This window comes from Electrophorus electricus, chromosome 14, assembly GCF_041902795.1.
Source record: "Electrophorus electricus isolate QZ-2024a chromosome 14, ASM4190279v1, whole genome shotgun sequence".
Taxonomy (NCBI): domain Eukaryota; kingdom Metazoa; phylum Chordata; class Actinopteri; order Gymnotiformes; family Gymnotidae; genus Electrophorus; species Electrophorus electricus.
Window position 1 is genome coordinate 8832866 of NC_137510.1, and position 19568 is coordinate 8852433.

A 19568-nucleotide genomic window follows, 5' to 3' on the forward strand; every position below is an offset into this window, starting at 1 on the left:
ACTCCCTGTGGTTTACCTAATATGTTGCCATTGGATGAGATTCTCTTTTGTAAACAGAGTGTATACCTCTCTGGATAGAACAGGTAGCACTGTGAGGATTGTTTTTTTTTTTTATTTCTCCAATGTATTCAATACCTTTCAGCCCATGCTGTTGGGTGAAAAGCCTTCATTTCATACATAATGCACTACCAGACTGGTAGACCACAGTACATGAGGCTGCAGGGCTGTGTGTCAACTACATGCAGCACAGGAGCATTTTTAAGGGACCGTGCTAGCTCACCTGCTCAGCTGTCCAACCTGTACAACCTCCGACTTCATTTCATGTCAACTGTAGAAGCTCATTTGCCCATAACGAGGTATGTCAAAAGTGGACAGGAGAATGAGTACTAATCCCTAATAAAAGATTGTTTTGAGTGATGTAAAGAGAATCAGCTGCAATATTCGACAATAGATTGGAATGGACTTTGAACAAGTTTCAAGTTTGGTTTATTTGTCACATACATAGTCATACACAATATAACTCGCAGTGAAATGGACACGGACGCTCTGTTCAAGAATGAGCCTCTTATATTTCTTGAGGAACCCGAGGCCCTTCAGAGAGTGTACATCTCAGCTGTGGGTCTTCTACAAGTCTGTTGTTGCCAGTAATTTTTTTATGCAATTGTTTATTGTAGGAAGAATTAGTGTTGCAGACTTAACAAATTGATGAAGAAGGCTGCCTCAGTCAGAGGAGTCAAGTTGGATCTTCTCAAACCAAAGATCATAGACGCAACTCTTAACCATCATGGACAATGTTTTACACATTGCTTCAGAAAGACTTCCACAGATGCACTCTGTCATTCTTCCTCACTTCTATATAGCAAGTCATCTTAGAGCTGGGCCTGCCAGGTCCCCTACTGCTGGCCTGAGTACTGAGCAGCATTGCTCTATATTCTTTAGTCTCTATGTACTATAGTTGCACTTTGTTGTTTTCTGTAAAAATTGTAAATGATACACTAGGTTTAACTCTCATAATGATACTCTCTTTTTTACACTCTTCCAACTTACACTTCATGCAATTGAAATACCTTACATTTATAAATAGTGGAGCTCTTTATATCTTTTTTGGTGAGATATCTAATATATGCTTGCCATGATTGCAGTTCTGAGTTTCAGTACTGATATAAACAGTATTAAATGGTAGAAGGCAGGCTGAATGGAGTAGAATGGAGACTATTTACTATTGTCTTTAAATGATACTATTGTCTTTAAAATATTATTTTAGCCGCACGTTATTTAAATGAAAATGTGATGCAAATATGAAGCATATCACTGAGGTAAAATTCCACACCTTTATTATGTAAATCTGAACAAAAACACATTATCTAATGAATGAAATTTTAGACTGAAGTCAGTGCATTATTAAAGCTGTGGAGGCGTCTTTAAATGAAATCTGATATGTTTCTTTATGCGTGTATGTATTGCCAATGCAGATCAGGTTTATTACTCAGTAAATAAGAGCTTTGCAGTCTCCTCTGGGTTTCTTAATCTTGTCGTAGTTCTTGCTGATGACATCAAACAATATAGCCTAGAGTTAAAACACAATGAAAGTAATTTGCTATAGTGAAGTCTCTGGAGAATCCATCATGTTAAACATCATATGTTTAATCCATTATATGTTAGTAAAATAATCAAGCAATGTGGTAAAATTTGACAACAGAAGTAGAATACCACCACAGATTCAAAGCCTTAACTCACATATGTATTGCGGATCTCCAGAACCACAATGCGTAGCTCACAGTACTGGTGTTTATCCAATTCATGAACAAGCTGTCTGTAATCTCCCTGTAACACATGAAATATAATCATCTAATTATGACAGAAAACACAACTTTTAATTATCTGATAAGAATGTCATAGACAAAAGATAGGAAGTGCAAATCAGTGATCCCTTTGTTTTTTTTTACAGTTTTGCAACCAGCCTCTGTAAAAAATGCAATCTGAGCTGGATATGTCATGGTTTGGCCCCTCCTCCCAAACGTCTCCCCGTGTGTGTTTGTGTGTATTTGTGTGTGTATGTGTGTGTATGTGGGTGTGGGTGTGTGTGTGTGTGTGTGTGTGTGTGTGTGTATGTTCGTCCGTGTGGCCACGTCCTCCCTGTGCTCCACACCTGCTCCTCGTAGGGGCATGGGTATGCATGTATAAAAGTCTATCGTTTACGTGTTAAGATTGTTTTTAACCCTCATAGCCTGTGTGCTGTTTCCGTGTTATGTGTTAATAAACTTGTGTAAACTTATGTCTTTGTTTTACGCAACTCATCCCCGAGAAACTCTGACCGACGAAGGATGCCTGGGAAGGGGAGCAAAAGAAGGAAATAGGAGATAGGAAGCAAATGCCCTTCCACAACCCTCGCAGAGAGACCTTGCATCATCCTGGTCTCACTCCATACTCCCACAGTGGGGGAGAAGACCACTGGTGTATTTTTGGGGGGCCCTGTGTATGATCCATGGTCGGACTCTGCAGACACCCCTACATGGACTACTGTGAGGATTATGCGGATTATGGAGGGAGAGGGGAGCACAGTGATGTTAGTCTGCAGTCGGACTTGGGGTTCAGATGTGTTGAGGATCCACCAATGGGGATGGAGGAGCTCCTCTATGGGGACACTCTCTCTGACAGTGACGTGGAATCTGCAGTCTCCAAGAGCAACGAGCTTCTGGCACCTAAAATACCGCCCAAGACTCCGTCCAGGGGCTGCTGCTCGGGAACAAGCAAGCCGTTCCATGCGGCACACAGAGAGGCAACCTCAGACAACCAAAATTTGGCATTGGCTTCGGGGCTGTAGCCCAATAGTCTGGCATGCCGGGAGTTGCATCATTGGGGAGGGGCTCTCTCACGGTACGGCCCCTCCTCCCAAACGTCTCCCCATGCGTGTGTGTGTGTGTGTGTGTGTGTATGTTCGTCCGTGTAGCCACGCCCTCCCTGTGCTCCACACCTGATCCTCATTGTGTCATTAATATGTGTGAATAAAAGTCTATAATTTACGTGTTACGATTGTTGGTGTTTAATCCTCATAGCCTGCGTGCTATGTTTCCCTGTTATGTGTTAATAAACTTATGTATTTGTTTTACGCAACTCGTCCCCGCATTCTGCTTAACCTCCTCGTTACAGGATACTTATGACAAATACATTCAGTAGTTCATATTCAATAAAACCCTCTCACTTACAGCTGTAATAGGCCACCATACCTGCGTGAAGAATTGTACTGAGAAATTAAAAATTATTTGACATAACTCTACAAATGACTCTAGAGATTCCTGTTTATCTCATGGAGTACTTATGCTGTATATCTCCCTAAAGACAGTTAGAATCAGTAGAATCAGTGGATTTCTCAACACAATCTTGTTAACATTAATCTTGTTAATTCTTGTTATTATGAACATTAAAGTAATAATACTGACCACATGGGGCTGTTTGGAAGCTTTGGCTACAGCATCTCCCCTCTCACTGTAATACCTAAACAAAAAGCAATATAGCATTAAATGAAGAATTGCAAATTCTTACACAAGCCGTGAAAGAAAAACAATCATAAACAAATACAGATGAAGCATCTATTTATGGATATTGAGTTTGCTTAAACAATGTGCCTCTTACTTTGTGATCTGTGTCTGGAAACCTTCAATCTTGGTGCGAGTATTGGTAAGTAGCTCAAATACCTTCTCCTGTGGTATAATAGTAACTTAAATAATATGTTCTTCAACTTATAATATGTAAAAACTACACATTTGGCATATTATACAGATATACAACATAAATACACCCAAGTATTCTTGAAATGGATAAGGCAACCACTCTCAGACTTCAGATCACAAGTGTGTCAAACTTACCTGTACAGCCACACCAAAGTTGTTCCCATCCTCAATCCTGGGAATTTGTAGTTGCACCCACATTGACACCTTACAGAGTTTGAGATTTTACACATATTGGAAATTTCCAAATAATACTGAATGATATGTTGAAGTAAGGTAAAATTACATGAATATGTTTGATATAAAAACAGATGGTGCATATGCATTAGTTTAGACTAAGGTAAAATCATCTCTTTTAAACTAAAACCTGAAGTCTTACTGTGTTGAGTTTTTCCTTCAGAGTTTGAATGTGGGGCTTAATCTCTTTGATCAGACTCTCCACTTTCTCATTACAGGAAATGGGACCACAGGGAGGGCCTGCTGAATGAAAGAAATGTTCAAAAATAAACAAAACTTTATTTTGTTTGATTTTTTTCATATTTTATTTAGTTTCTCGGTCCTAGTACTCCAATACCACTGTGTGTTCCCTGCTAACAATATTTAACTCATCAGGTATTTATTATACCCTTCCTAAATTTAAACATAATGCACAAATAGATTAAAGCAGCAAAACAGTGAAAGGGGTATTCCAGGACCAGGTCTGATAAACATTATGATGTACTTTATGATTTAAAAATATAAAGATGATATAATTAGAAGATTAAAATAAAGTACATTTGTAAAACAGAGACACTAAGATGGGTACTATAATTACAGATGGAATTACGAAGGATTAAAAAAAAAATACTGAACAATTATTGTTTTAAATTCACACATCATATAATTTTCATACAATTTTTTTAGAAACTATAAGCAAATTTGCGGCCATTGCCTTAATAAAATTTACCTTCCTCTTCGTCTTTATCACCATCTTTGTCTTTCTTTCCTGCCTTCGCTTCTTTCTGTTGACAAATGGCATGTATGTATAAAAGTACACTTAGGCCTAGCATCATTACATGTATGTGCCCCCTTTATACATATATATTTCTATATATATAAAGGTCTGTAATTATCTGTTTACAATGACCTGTTTCTCTGAGTGTTATGATAATGATGAACTGTTGTAATCAAATGTAATATAGTAACTTATTCTTCAGGGACTAAGTTAACACCTCCTCTTTCTTCTTTCTCTTAAGTTCCTCTTTGGCAGGGTCTGGTATAGGGATGTCCAGTGGGGCCCTAAGAGATGAGAAGTCACCCAGGGACAGGGAGGCCTGAGCACAATAACAGACATATTAATAATACAAAATCTACATAACTGTGTCAAAACTGAACACTAGTGCTGGGCAATTATATTGGTATTAAAGTGAATACTGGCATTACGCAGTGCCATGACATGAATTTTGCCATACTGTGATAAGCCCCAAAACAACTAATTGGAAACAGCCCAAAATGAAGAAATAGAAATAAAAACAAAGAGTTCTCAGTAATATGGAATTGGTTTAGATTCACATTTTGTGACCATATCCAGCAAACTATACTGTGCAAGTTCATTTGGATGGATTAGTCCCATCCAAATCCACTGTGTCATTTTGTCAAATCAAGTGCCATGTCAAATCCTGTATGAATTGTCATGTTGGTCAATATTTCTCATATCCTGTGGAAAAAGGCTTCCTGCTTTTTCTAGCAAATATGATTGTGAGGAAGCATTTTCTTGCCAAAGGCCTTCTCCCAGCAAAACTGATAGTTTTAGGTAAATTCTACTGCATGCATATAGCCTACTAATTTTCAAACCAAAGTTATTATTATTATAAGTGGTTTTATTAAGTATTGCCATTTTGCATTCAAGATGTTGCTCCTTTGTAAAAGGCCTAGACTGACAATGTTTTATTAATTGATTTGTGGAATTAGATTTATAGCTGTGACCGGCCAAAACTAACTATTACACATGAATGTTTTGTGTGACACAAATGTGTAAATTAAGCATCCACTCCCATCTTATACAAGTTACTCTCTGAATATATTCCCAATGCATACAGATTTCTTATCCCATGCGAATCAGTCAAACATTATAGAGGACTTGTTGTAAAATTAATTTATGCACATATATCCAAAAAACTCATCCTCTCCAAGTTTTTTATCCAGAAGAAAAAACATAGTTTGTATTCAAGTAAATTTGGATTACAGTAATTAAAACATTAAACATAACAGTAGTTATTTTAATTTTTCCAACTACTTGAGTTTCTTAAAAACATTTAAATAATTTACATCCTTCTACTTTTGTTTCATGCTAGCACAGTTCTACCTCAAGTGTAAACATCCATTTGCAAAAAGAAAAGCAAGTTTTCTACTGCAATTTACACTCACATTTTGGGCAATTTACTCTCAAGTTAAAAGGGTGTATAAAAGTTGTTAATAATAATAATAATAATAATAATAATAATATATTGATTTTTGGTATATCGTGATATTATATCATTTTGTCTGGATAGTTGAAAATACCATGATATAAATTTTAGCTCGTGTCACCCACCACTGTTGGACACTATACCTGCAACAGGTTGTCCATTTCTGCAATCATCTCAGGGAAAAAATTTGAGACTAGTTGTTCTGCCTACAACAGAAAAGAAACATCCACTTATGGATAGAGCAGTACAATTACAGTATAGCCTTTAAACTGTATACAAACTATACAGAATTTTGCCAAGAAGCCAACAAATAATGATCCCTTTACTAGGTACAGCACTTCTATAGCCAAACCTTTAAGTTAACAGTCCTTTTTTTTTTTGGTCAGGTCTGTGTAATTATAAGCCTGATGATCATGATGTGTACAGGGTCCAGGACTGCAAAGACAGTCAAATTGTTTCTGAGTGTAAAAATGGTGCTGTGGTGGATTATTTATAACTGACTGTAAAAAGTATGGCAGCCTATTTAGTACAGCTATAGATAAAAGTGATCACTTAGCATAGTTAATATAAGTTAATAGGATCTTAATCTTACCTCTTTAGTGAGTTTCTTTGTGAATCCATCAACCTGTGAGCAGACATAAATAAACTGACGATTAACTAAGTATACTTAACAATACAAATAACACGTGTTTTGACGGGGCACATAGCAAAATAAGGCAAGCATATTTTAGTGCTCTAAAAGACGCCTAATCCGGCCCAAACAGCATTCAAAACGACGGTTAGGCCATGTTTTTAGGCCCACAATGACAAACGACACTTCTGCGCTTACCTCTTTCTTTGACGCAGGGCTCATGTCTAAGGAAGTCATTGTTGCAAAGAATGTATTGAGCTGATATGCAATTTTTTTAACAAGTCCGTCAGAATAATATATAACAATTATCTCCGATGAAACACGAAGAGTCGCGCAGTCAGTCAGCACAAAGAGTGAAAGTGAAATTGAAATAAACTGCCTGATCGGTAATTCTCAGCATAGCCGCGCGAGGGACATATTTTACACATTTAAAGAAGATTGGCGGAAGCGCGCAAGCAGTTCCTTGTTAAAACACAAAACAAAAACTTGTTTGATCAGTGGTCAACCAATCAATAAAACAATGAGCGAAAATAGGTTAGGTCGTCTTGATTTGAAGTATAGTCTTGCTACAGAAAGCAGACCAACGTTGTCATTCATTTGTTATAGCAGTCAAGCAATACTCATGTATCTCACTATAAGTCAAATGTCGAATTCCCTGACATTTTCCTTACTTTCACTGACTAAAATATATGGGAAACGCGTGAAAAATATAACATTTTGATCAAATACAGCTGCATTTTAAAGATAATATAAACAAAATTTTCTGATGTTCCATGACTTGACCCAAAAATGTTCAAAGCCCCTCGCATACCATGTGTGGAGTATACTTCTTTTTTTTTCTTTTTTTTATTCCATGATATTCCAGAAGTTCCATGACCGATGGGAACCTTGCACAAATATTGCCAGTCAAAACTACTACTTGGCATTCACTTGTCAACTTAAACTATTTGTACAATTTATACCACCATATACCAGTGTTGGAAAACGGCAAATAAAACATGTTAAAAAAATTTTTAAAACATGTCTGCTGTGACACAAACAACATATCTGCTGTTTCATGCTGCAGGAAATTTAGGTTGAAGACCTAGATTGTTTAATAGCATGATTATTTTTAATCTGTATTTTATGTAAGAATCTTTTCTGTCATAGTAGGTTTATTTAGAAGATATTTTTTTTACCCATGGTAATGGTTAGTGAGAAATAACTTATTACTGTTATCCACCTAATTTGACAGTTGTTTGAATAAATAATTCACTGCTAGATTGTTAGATATTGTATAATGCCAAAAAGTCCAATGAAACCATACCAAATTTATTTATTTTGCTTATTGATAGTTAAAACATGCTAATACAAAAAAATAAGACCAACCACTAACATTAAAAAGTTAATACAGTGCTTTTTGTGACTTTTTGCTTTTGTGACATCTTGGTAACAGCAGAATGAGGTGCGAGTGTAGGAGTCTTTGCTATGGCTAATGCAAAATGCTGGTGGAAGAGTCCTGTGTGGTTAAATAGGAGAGAGATGATGGGCAACAGGTATGGGCAATAAATCAATAAGTGAATGACTGGGAGAAGAGAAGTAATTGGGAGTTAGTTATGATTGGTGCTGAAGTGTGTGTACTTCTGACTGGGTGCCAACATCCCCCCCAACCCACCCCCAAAAATCCCTCCAAAGTCCAAGTCCCTGTACATAGGCTGTGCACGTCAGGCAGCAAGGAGGCTTAGAAGGATAAGCATGGTTGAAGGAGTTGATGAGGTCAGGATCCAGTTCGAAATCTTAGGAGCAGTAGCATTGAAACACCTGCCACCAACTGATGAATGTATTGTATATGTAACTGCAAGAATACCAGTGCCAGAAGGTCTGAGGGCCAGTAAGGATGAAGGACATCAGTGAGGTATCATGAGGCAAGATCATGAAGGACTTAAGTTAGCAGAAGAAGTTTATACTTGATAGGATTAATGTGTGCTGAGCTGTTGCATGGTCATGTGGGGGTAAGGAGGCATGGAGTAATTTAGGCCTTCCCAAAAAGTGAGTAAAATTTCTGCAGTTAGTTCCAGCTTTTTATTTAAAGGTGATAAAAATGCAAAAAGGTGCAACACACATTTCCATGAAAGTGGATTTAAAAAGTATAAGCCAATAATTCCTACTGGCTTCTTCTGCTAGTCATAAAACATTAATAAGGTTCAAAGCAACCTCATTCTTTCTAGACTCCCTCTATATGCCCCAAGCTTGGAGCATACCAATAAGAGGTATGGGTGCTAAGCACAATTGCAATCAATATTACAACAATTGTTCAAATATGCAGTAATGTATATAATGTTCCATCTTTATGTGAACATGGCCATTTGTCATTTCTATACCAGTAAGTGTACATTCAACTAGTTCTGTTAACTATTAGTCTCTTTCCCTCAACAGGTTGGTTTCCACTGGGTCCCCCTCCTCCTGGTTCACCATATATCCTGCTGGCTCAAGAAGAGGTCCCCACCAGCATCACTCTATGGGAATCTCCAGAAGTAAGTTCATTAGTCTTTTTATGTAATTTATATTGTGGGAGGCCTGGTGATGGGGCAGTTCAGTGACCTCATTACATGAGCACTTAAATTTGAGGGCTCTACCTGCTGAGTTTTGAATGAAGTGGAGCCAGTTGAGCAATTTAGCAGGGAGACCATTAAAATAGAAATTGCAATAATCAATAAAGGAGAAAATTAAGGCATTTACCAGCATTTTGAAATCAACATTTGCTCAGCATTAGACAGATATTTTGCAAATAATAAAATGCAGTCTTGGTGAGAGATTTAATGCAAGTGTAGAATTAAAAATTAAGCCAAGGTTTTTAATGACTAGCACTGATTTGATAGGAACACCGTCAAGGTTCACAGTGAAATTCGAAAATTCGAAAACTTGTGTTTTAGGGCCAACTAACAAGACTTCAGTTTTATTTGCATTCACTTTCAGAAAATATTGTCCACCCATTGTTTTAAATTGGTGAAGCATGCACTTGGTGACTGAGATGAAACTGGGGGACACAGAGCTAATATAGATCTGAATATCATCTGTTTCTTTTTCATTTGGCTATGCCTGTGTAGGGTTGCCACAGCATATCATCTGATTCCATTTCTGTCTGTCTATTGCATCTTTCTCTGTCAAACCAATCTCCTGCATGCCCTCCCTCAACACATCCAAGAACCTCCATTTTGGCCTCCTTCTTTTCCTCTTTTCTGGTAGTTCAAGCTATCATTCTCCCTATATACCAACCATCTCCTCAACACATCCAAACTATCTCAACCTTGCCTCTCTTGCCATCTCTAAACTTTCTAACCTGAACTGACCCACTAATATACTCATTTCTGATCCTACCAATTCTTGTGCAAATCCCTTCCTTTAGCATCTTCAACTCTGCCAACAACAACTGGACAACAGCATCCAGACCAGGTTTAAGGTAGTTCTAAGTAAGCATGTCATCCACATGCCCACATAAAACCTGCTGGTTGGAGTGAGCAAGATGTTACAGATGAACTAAATGGTAGTATTTTTGACCGTGGCCCTACACTTGCTCATAATACCGTTTAACACCAATGAGGTTGTACATTTTGATGCACTTGAGTCCCACCTGGGGTTAGATGATTGATAGGACAGGTCAGTGTGTGTGACGACATCTGCCCAATAGGGACAACTGCCTTTGCAGGCATACTTATAATTGGCTATTTGACCCCTTAACAATACCCCGAGGGCCCTCTAAACTCATTCCCTGCCCAAACATCACAGTAAAACAGGGCCTTCTGCCCCTCCTAATATACAATGTGTCGAGTTATTGGCAGCACAGAGCTTAGGGTTAGGAGTTAGAATGGCTGACTTAAAAGAACCTGCGAGGGAGCCATAATCTTTTTTCATACTATATATCAGTGGAAATGGAACCTGGATAACACACCTGACAATAATGCCTATGACCAAAGATTTGACACAATGGATTTGCAGGAGGCCAAAATCTAGGCATAGCCTGTTTAGAGTAGAACCTTGCCCTTCTTGGCATTTATTGGTGCTCAGAGTGTGGGTATACCCAATCTGCACTCTTCCCACCTCACCGGGGCTTAGTAGTACCCGAGGCTAGTCACTAACAGGTACACCTTATCTATTGGTCTGGTGGACTTGGTTATTCTGATTTGGGTTGTTCAGCTGGTTCAGGGACTCACCTGCAGTGACTGGCGTGGACCCACGTGGTTCTTCCCGCTGTTTTCACTGCTGTGTGTGTAGTGAGTAGAACTTGGAGTGGACCAGTCCACCTAGGCTTGTTCCACCTTGATCACCACCCAGTCTCTGGGTTTCAGGTCGTGTAGGGGTCCTGCTGCTGGAGCCAGGAGGGCTGCTTTCACCTGCTTGTGAATAGATTCAAGAACCTTAGGACCTTCAGGACCTTAGTCCAACCCTAGCCCCGTTTCTGCGCATGCCTTGCTCAGTTTATTCTTCAAGGTGCCATTTTCTCTCTCTACTGCTCCTGCAACTTCTGGGTTTGTAAGCACAATGCTGTTTTAGATCTATTCCGAGGAATTTTCCCCCTGTTTTCAATGCTTCACTTACAAAGGGTGTACCATTGTCACTATATATCTTACTAGGTATATCCCATCTTGGAATTATATCTCTCAGAAGTGCTTTTGCAACAGCAGCAGAGTCTTGCTTTGCCATTGGGAAAACCTCAATCCATTTGGAGAACATATCAACTATTACCTGACAATATTTCTTTCCCTCACTAGGTATCAGTTCTATAAAGTCCATTTGTAAATGGTCAAATGACTTGACTGGTAAAGGGTGTGCTGCCTTTTCCACTCTAAAACCCTGTACTGCATTGTGTTGTGTGCAAATAATACATTGTTTGCAAAGATTTTGAGAATAATTAGAAAAACCCTTAGTGAACCATTTTTCATTTAGCTTTGGCTACCTTTTCCCCTTTTTGACACATGTGCTTTACCATGTGTCAACTTAGCGAAGAATGGAAACATGCATTTGGGCAAGCATGGATGTCTTTGCAGACATGTGCACACTCCCTCTTTAAGGATGCATCCAAGTTTCTTCCAGAGTACTTTCTCATCTGTTGTGACTCTGGCTTGGAAGGAGTTCTGTTATCTGTAAGGGAGGGGTCACAAGCTGAGGGCAAGAAACAGCTAGTTTCTTCTTCATTAGCGCTGCGTTCTTGGCTGCTGCATCTGCTCATGCATTACCTAGGGAGACTGGATCAGATTTGTAAGTATGAGCTGAACATTTACATACTGCAATTCCTTTAAGTAGTTGGATGGTGTCCAAGAGGTCAAACATGAGCTGATGATTGGCTATTGGAGTGCCTGAGCTTGTGAGAAATTGGCAGTGTTTCCAGATGGCGCCAAAATCATGAGTTACACTGAAGGCATACCTGTTGTCAGTATATATGGTGGATGAGCGATACTTAGCTATTTTACATGCTTCTATTAGTGCATGGAGCTCAGCTGCTTGTACAGAGAGATGTGATTGGAGAGCTTCTGCTTTCAACACCTCGTGATCTGTGACTACCGCATAGCCCACATTGTTTTTACCAATGTCTGGATCTCTGGATGCTGACCCATCCACATACATAATCAAATCAGGGTTCTGGAGGGGTTCATCCTTCAGATCAATCCTAGGAGGGCATAAGTGGTTAGTTAATGAGACACAGTCATGGGGTTCCCCATCGTCCTCTGATGGAAGTAACATAACAGGGTTAAGTACAGTACATCTCTTCACGGTGATGCTTGGCATGTCTGGTAAGACTGTATTGTATTTAAGCTCTGTGTCAACAAGTGTGATGTCTTTTGTTCCAGCAGAAGCAGGGAGATGGCATGAGTAAACAAGAGAATCAAATCATAATGTTCTACAGTATCTCTGGAGGCTGCCACCACCTTTTCTGCTGTGGCCACAGCTCTGAGGCATACTGGAAGACCAGCTGCTACCGGGTACAACTTGCTTGAAAAGTAGGCCATTGGTCTCAGTCTGTCCCTGTGTTTCTGTTTTAGTTCTTCAAAAGCTTTACTTGCTTCTTCAGATCAGGTGACTTGTGAGGATGCGTTGAATGAAGTGCCATGCACCATCTCTATAATAGGAGCTTTCATTCATTCACAGCATTTAGCTGATGCTTTTATCCAAAGCGGCTTACAATTATGATTGAGTACAACTTGATCCATTGAGGGTTAAGGGCCTTGCTCAGGGGCCCAACAGTAGCAACTTGGCAGCTTCCAGGATGGAGTAGTTAGGAATTAAGGTCCTGCAGTAAACACACATGCTCAAGAATGATAGTACTTGTTTTTACCATGACATGCTTGGGAATTTTTTGAATCACTGACAGTCTGGCTACAGAGAGTCTTTTGCCTTCCCCCGTGATGTCATGACCTAAAACAAATGCACCTCTTGTTCTGCAAACTGCAATTTGGATAGGCTACCTTTGTGGCCCTCTTTAGTGAGGTGTTGCAACAATGCCACAGTATTATCTTCACACTGTTCTTTTGTGGAGGAACAAATCATGAGGTTGTCCACATATAGCAGGAGGGTTGACCCTGGCATCAGTTTCAAGGTGCTCAAACTGTGTCTCAAGATTTGGTTATAAATGATTGGGGATTCACAATAGCCCTGGCAGAGTCGTGTAAAAGTGTATGGCTTCCCATCAAACATGAATGCAAAGCAGTACTAGCTGTCTTTGTGACCTGGCATGCTGAAAAATGCATTAGCTAGATCCACTACAGAAAACCACTTGCTATCAGCAGGGACCTGCCCTAAAATTTTGTATGGGTTTGGAATGTCAGGTGCTCTTCGAAATACAGCCACATTGACTGCTTGCAAGTCCTGTGTAAACCTCCAGTAACACAGGCCAAGTCCTCCAGTCACACCACCTCCAGTGGTTTTCTAGCCTTCTTTACAGGGAAGATAGGTGTAGGCACCAGCGAGTCTGGGCACACGACAATTACTCTTGCTTTCACTACTGAGTTAAACATGGGTCTAATGCATTCAATGGCCTCTGTCGAGTGGATACTGGGTTTGTCTTGGCCTAAAATCAGATTTTGGGGTAATTACCACTGGGTCTACTCCTTTGATTAAGTCCACATCATGTTTTTGTGCCCACACTGATTCTGGAACTTCTCGGAATCTGGGATGAACTTCAGCTGGAATGGTTGATTCTGAAACAGAAACAAATACTCCCATGCTGCACTTGACACAAGAGGTTAGTATAATGCTGCACTCAGCATGTACACATGAGGCATGACTTTGTTTAAAAAAAAACAAAAAACCCAGAGTTGCATTATACAAGCTGGAGGGGTCTTTTGCGGGGACCCAACCACTTGGTTGGATCCACATCCTTGCACATCCTTGCAGTCCCTGGAGGGCTTAGCCATGGGTTTATAACCCATTGTATTAAAAAAATTGACAACAGCCTGACAACAGCCACAAGGAGGGATGTTTTTGTTAGCTAAAAGAAGTCTTAATGCTACTCCATCCCCTGGGTAGCCATAAGTGCAGCTAGTAAGCTGAACCTGTATGGCACAATAATGGGCAGACCAGAATGTGGTTGTCAGATTCAGTTGTTCTCTAATGTGGGAGTCTTTAAACTAACCTCTTTCGTACTTCTCATCCTGCCCCTCGTGGATGTGTGCAGTGCAGTGCAGGCAGTCTGCAAGCATATAATCAGTGTTGTTCGGTAATGTACGGCTATGGGCAGTGGTAACCACTGGTGTTCCATCTTCCCACTATTAATAATAACCCCTAGTAATCAATAGTAATGATTCATAATAATAATTTTTTTTAAATGTTATATAAGCCTCATGCAATACACTTTAATAAACAGCAAATTGTAGTAAGGATGACCACCAGAAACACAATACAGAATATGTTTGACAGTATGTGTCTGTTACATATGCTCCATGCGCACCAGTGTGTCTTCACTAAACACAAATACTCGTCAGTATAAGGTTCCTAGTTTACCTCCTCAACTAGGTGAACAACTGTGACCATCATCACAGTACAATGAACACTCACTATCTCTTACAGTCTTTTGAAATTATCTGCTATAATCTCTTGGAATTATCTCTTATAATTATTAGTTCATTGTCTCAGCTCTGAAGAACATCTGCAACCACATACATTACTATACTCAATACGTAACATGCCAACTTATGTTTCGCACTGTTCAAAATTATAATTAACACTTTGTTATTCTTTGTTGTGATTCGGACGGCAATGACGGTGTGCTGCTCAAGTAGAAGCCTGAACCGCCTCCCTCATCTGATGCTGCCCATAGCCTAGGCTTACCTTTGGACAACCATTCTCAACTCATGTTTCAAATCTGACTCAGTCTTGCAGATTTATCTTTTGTAACATATGAAATAACTGCCCTTTTTGTAACAGCCGTTTCTTTCATAGGAAGGTGCCCAGGTGCTTGTGCAGTCTCTTGTAATCTCAAATCTTGGCTACTGCAACTTGTTACTTGCTGGTCTTCCTCTAAGAGCCATCAGACCTCTACAACTTGTCCAGAATGCAGCAGCATGACTGGTCTTCACACATCACTCCACTGCTGTGTTCCCTTCATTGGCTTTCAGTAGCTGCCTGCCTCAGATTTAAAACCTTGTTGCTTGCCTACAAAGCCAAAAATGGACCAGCTCCTCCATACATGATGTCAATGTTTAAAGCTCAATGTGTACCTCAAGTACTTACCTCAAGTATGGCTCTGCTTAAAACACCATGCTTGTCATAGAAGACAAGCATTGAAATTATTCTCTGTCCTGTCCCCCAGATGGTGAAACGAATTTCCGCTGGCTCTCCAGACAGCAGGGTCCCTTGCAGTCTTCAAATGCAGACTGAAGACCCATCTATGTTGAGCAGCTGAAACTATATTACTGTAGGGTATTGTTTATTGCATTTATTGTTGTCCATTATAGAGCTTATGTGTTTTGCACATCTAGGCATCGGCACTGATCCCTGTATTTCAAAAGTATTGTACTTCATTGGTATCTAACTTACTGTACTGTACTGTGCTGTCTATGATTCAGTCTATGAGTAAATGACAAAGCAGTTTTGTAAGTCACTCTGGATTAGAGACAAATGCCGTAAATGTAAAATGTTCCCACTGAATAATTCATTCATTACAAGTTTTGAGGTTGCTGCTACAGGTCAATTTTGTTGTGCAAACAGACCTTAACATACAGCAGTCCACATTTTATGATAAAATACATGTGATAACATTGATTTGATATTGGTTTAGTACCTTTTATTAAAACCCATGTTAGGAGATGGATTGTACCAGGGGTTTGAGAATCATGATTTGATTTTATATATGTGGGCATCAAAGAATAAAAGTGGGAACATTTAGAAATGCAGCATGTGGATTAAATTTTATTCAGTGCTGTGCGAAAAAAAAAAAAAAAAAAAAGAAAAAAACAACCCTAATTGGATTTATTACCACATACAAAACATAAGATCTGAAACAATTAAGTGTTGCAAATATGCAGAAATAGAAGAAATCTGTGACATCTGAGACTAGGCCAGAGGCTTCTGGATAACTGGATTTATTTTATAGCAAAACAAGCAACACTCATAAACAGAAACAGGCAAGGGTAATAGCCAGAGATATATGAGGGACACGCTCAGTACTCCTGATAGAGAAGCGATAATGCTTCGCAGGGAATGAAGGGAACAGGGAAGACTAAATAGCCTAGCAAAGATGCGATACAGATGACACTAGTGTCACGGAAGGCGCCGCCCTCCACGAGTCACGTTGTACAGACCGCTGCATGCGGGGGGATTCACATTTGTACTGTTTGTAACCACCCCCGTGGGGGATTGCACACACCTGCACAGGGTTTAATGTTGAATAGCTGTCTGTATATTTAAATTCCTGTCAGTGTGTGCATGTTCGTTGATCATTGTCGCTATGTGTACGTTAATTTCGATCTCTATAGCCATAACGTCAGTTTTTCTAGTCCCGAGTTAAAGTGTATGTGTTCTTCGTTTAATGTTAAGTGTAGAGTCCTATTTACTGTAAGTGTTGTGTGAATGCCACATGTGTCGTATATGTTTAATGTTAATAAACATCATGCACCGTCAAGGAAGTCTGCGGCACTCGGGGTAAACTGGTGATGAGCATATGACGAGGTTGTGCCGGGGAAGACGGGAGTTGTAGTCATGGACTGGGGGGTGGTTGCGTGACAAAATCAGGAAGGTGGGCAAAAAAATGTATTTTTATGCCATTGTGCTTGCTTCATGTGTTGATTTACTTATTGTGGAAAGACTTACAATATCCTTTGTTGTTCATTTCATTAACTAGAATGGTGTTGGAATATTATCTTATACATCTGAAAAAAAAAAGATCAATTTGAAGTGCTTTTACCAAGTACATTTAACTTACATTGCATTTACATTTATGGCATTTAGCAGATGTCTTTATCCATACTGATTTAGAAAAGTGCTTTATCTTTTACCCGGAGTGTATCCTAGCCAGTACAGTAGATTAGAGTTCAAGATACCATTGAATTAGAATATTGTTGAAACACAGGTATCAATGCTGATGCCTAGAAGTGCAAAACAAGTGTAAGATCTACAATTCCAAAGTGAAGTCATGTGTTGCTAGAAAGTATACAAATGAGATGATGGAAAATAAACAAACTAACTAAAAAACATACCTTTAACAATTCATTTTCTTTCTGGAGAATGTTAAAAGTAGCTTTTACTCCAGAGAAAGGTCCATCTAAATGGAATAGAATGGCTCTAAATCTTAAGAGCCTAAGAGCTTGCTCAAAGTCATCTAAATATCAAATAGTGGGGTATAAACAGTTAAGCTATGTAATAAATATTATAGTTAATGCATTTGTTATATTTATACAGTTTATTTGTTGTAATAAAATACTGAAATTACTAAAAACATGTTTAAAAGTATATTAATTTGCCACTTATAGATATTGTGCATGTATGGAGGACAAGATAGATTTAACTAAATAGTTAAATATTTGAAATACAGGTATGCCTGAATTCCAGGAATCTCTGTCAGGAATTTTCTTCCTGTGAAAGGTGCAGGGAGGGAGCAAAGCGCAAGTGCATGTTTTCATTTTCCATAGAGAGTAAAGACTCTCCAAACACAAAGAACAGTGGTGAGCTGGCTGAAAAGCAGGGGGAAAAGGGTATAAGGTGCTTGCAGAACAACTCGAGGTGCTGGAATGCAGTCCAGCAACAGTAACTGTTGGGGCATCTAGTGAAACAGTGATGAAACAATGCGCAGCACTGGATGAGTGTTACTGTAGGCTTAAATATAGATAGAACAAAAGGCAAAAGGAAGAATCTTAACAAATTCCAAATACCCCATTTTCTTTGTATGTCCAGCACCAAGCTACAATGCTGATAAGGTTCTCCTACATGTGTCTACAATGCAATAGATGCTGTACAAACATGATGACATCAAGTACATCAAATAATGTTCCTCAATGTTAGTTAATATACTAATACATACTCCATACCTGTTTTTTTTCTCTTTTTCATACAATGACATTTGATTATAGTTGATGTAAAATAACCATAAACAATGTGGCCCTTTTCTCATTTTTTACAGGGCCACACAGGCCCTTTTCCACTACAGTTTAGTGCTGCTTCTGTTATAATTACATATTCAAATCAGGAAAGAGTTGGATGGCTCTGCAAAGAGTATGCTTGGTAATGGTACACTCAGCAAAAGACTTTCCCATTGCTTTCAACCCAATCTCCAGCCGCATCATCCAGCAAGAATGTGGCATCCATCCTGTTCCTTGTTTTTCTTTCTGTATTATTGTGACAAGCATCTGATTTTCTCTCTTATCTTTTTAGCAATTTGAGCAAAAGGATTTGTCCACTATATACCATCTTCTTCAAGGATTGTTTTTTTTTTTTCACATTTGAATGCACTGCTATTGTCCAGCCCATTAAAGAAAACAGTATCTTCAGTTATGTGGACCATAGAGTTCATGTTGTATACCAGAAAAGCATGTCCATACAGCTCCTCTCCTTTGTTTACAAAGTACTTCAGTGGGTCGTTTGCATACTCCGAGTATAGCCACACAATGCCAGGAAATGGAGTTGTTGATGATGGCAGAGATGAAAAGAAGGAGATCTCTTGAGATTGTCTCAAACAGAGTGGAATGAATGTGATCCAGAAGGCATGTAATTGGATTGCTAGAAGTTGATGGATTTTATCTGAGGAAAGAGGAGAAAAAGAAGCCAGAAAGTAGGGGTATGAACACTGGTTGGAAGAGTGGGAACAGAGGAAAGGGACTGGTGGATTGCTGCTACCTTCTCTGATGAAATCCTTGTGAGTAAGTAGAGGAGGAAAGTTTAAGAGAGAAGAAAAAATTACTGAAGAGGTTACAAAGGTCACATGTTCATGATTCAAATGTTACACTTTAGTAGGGTGACTCTGCAGCTGGTGCTTCCACTGAGAGCATGGAAAGGAGATTGGTATGATCTGAGGTCTGAATCTAGGTGAGTTTTCCTCCACCATCTCTCTGCAGTCCTTAGTCTTCTTCTGTGGCAACGCAGTGCTTTCATTAGCCAGGGGGCAGGCAGGGGAGAGATCTTGCAGGTCTGGAAGAGAGAGCACACAGAAGAATCATTGACAAGGAGTGTAGAAAGGAAAGTGTTAGTGACTGTATCCAAGGAGAGAGAGGAAAGAGAGTCAGAATGAGGAAGGGTAGACAATAGAGTAGAAGTAAAGGAGGAGTTTTCACTCATAATGTTACTTAAGAAAAATACAAT

General features: G+C 39.2%; 1 protein-coding gene across 2 annotated transcripts; it reads right to left on the reverse strand.

Moving 5' to 3' along the window:
• Window positions 1–1317: 1317 nt before the first annotated feature.
• Window positions 1318–7190, reverse strand: psme1 (proteasome activator subunit 1). Of its 2 annotated transcripts, none has more exons than XM_027003567.3 (11): window positions 7005–7190; window positions 6768–6800; window positions 6319–6381; window positions 4940–5041; window positions 4675–4729; window positions 4108–4205; window positions 3867–3935; window positions 3634–3701; window positions 3441–3495; window positions 1738–1824; window positions 1318–1567 (listed from the first exon to the last, which is right to left on the reverse strand). In XM_027003567.3, the coding sequence occupies exons 1-11, from the start codon at window positions 7041–7043 to the stop codon at window positions 1487–1489; spliced, it is 750 nt and encodes a 249-aa protein (XP_026859368.2). In that variant the 5' UTR covers window positions 7044–7190; the 3' UTR covers window positions 1318–1486. The 2 variants fall into 2 exon arrangements, with proteins under 2 accessions (XP_026859368.2, XP_026859360.2); XM_027003559.3 differs by having other exon boundaries at window positions 4108–4208; window positions 7005–7189.
• Window positions 7191–19568: the final 12378 nt, after the last annotated feature.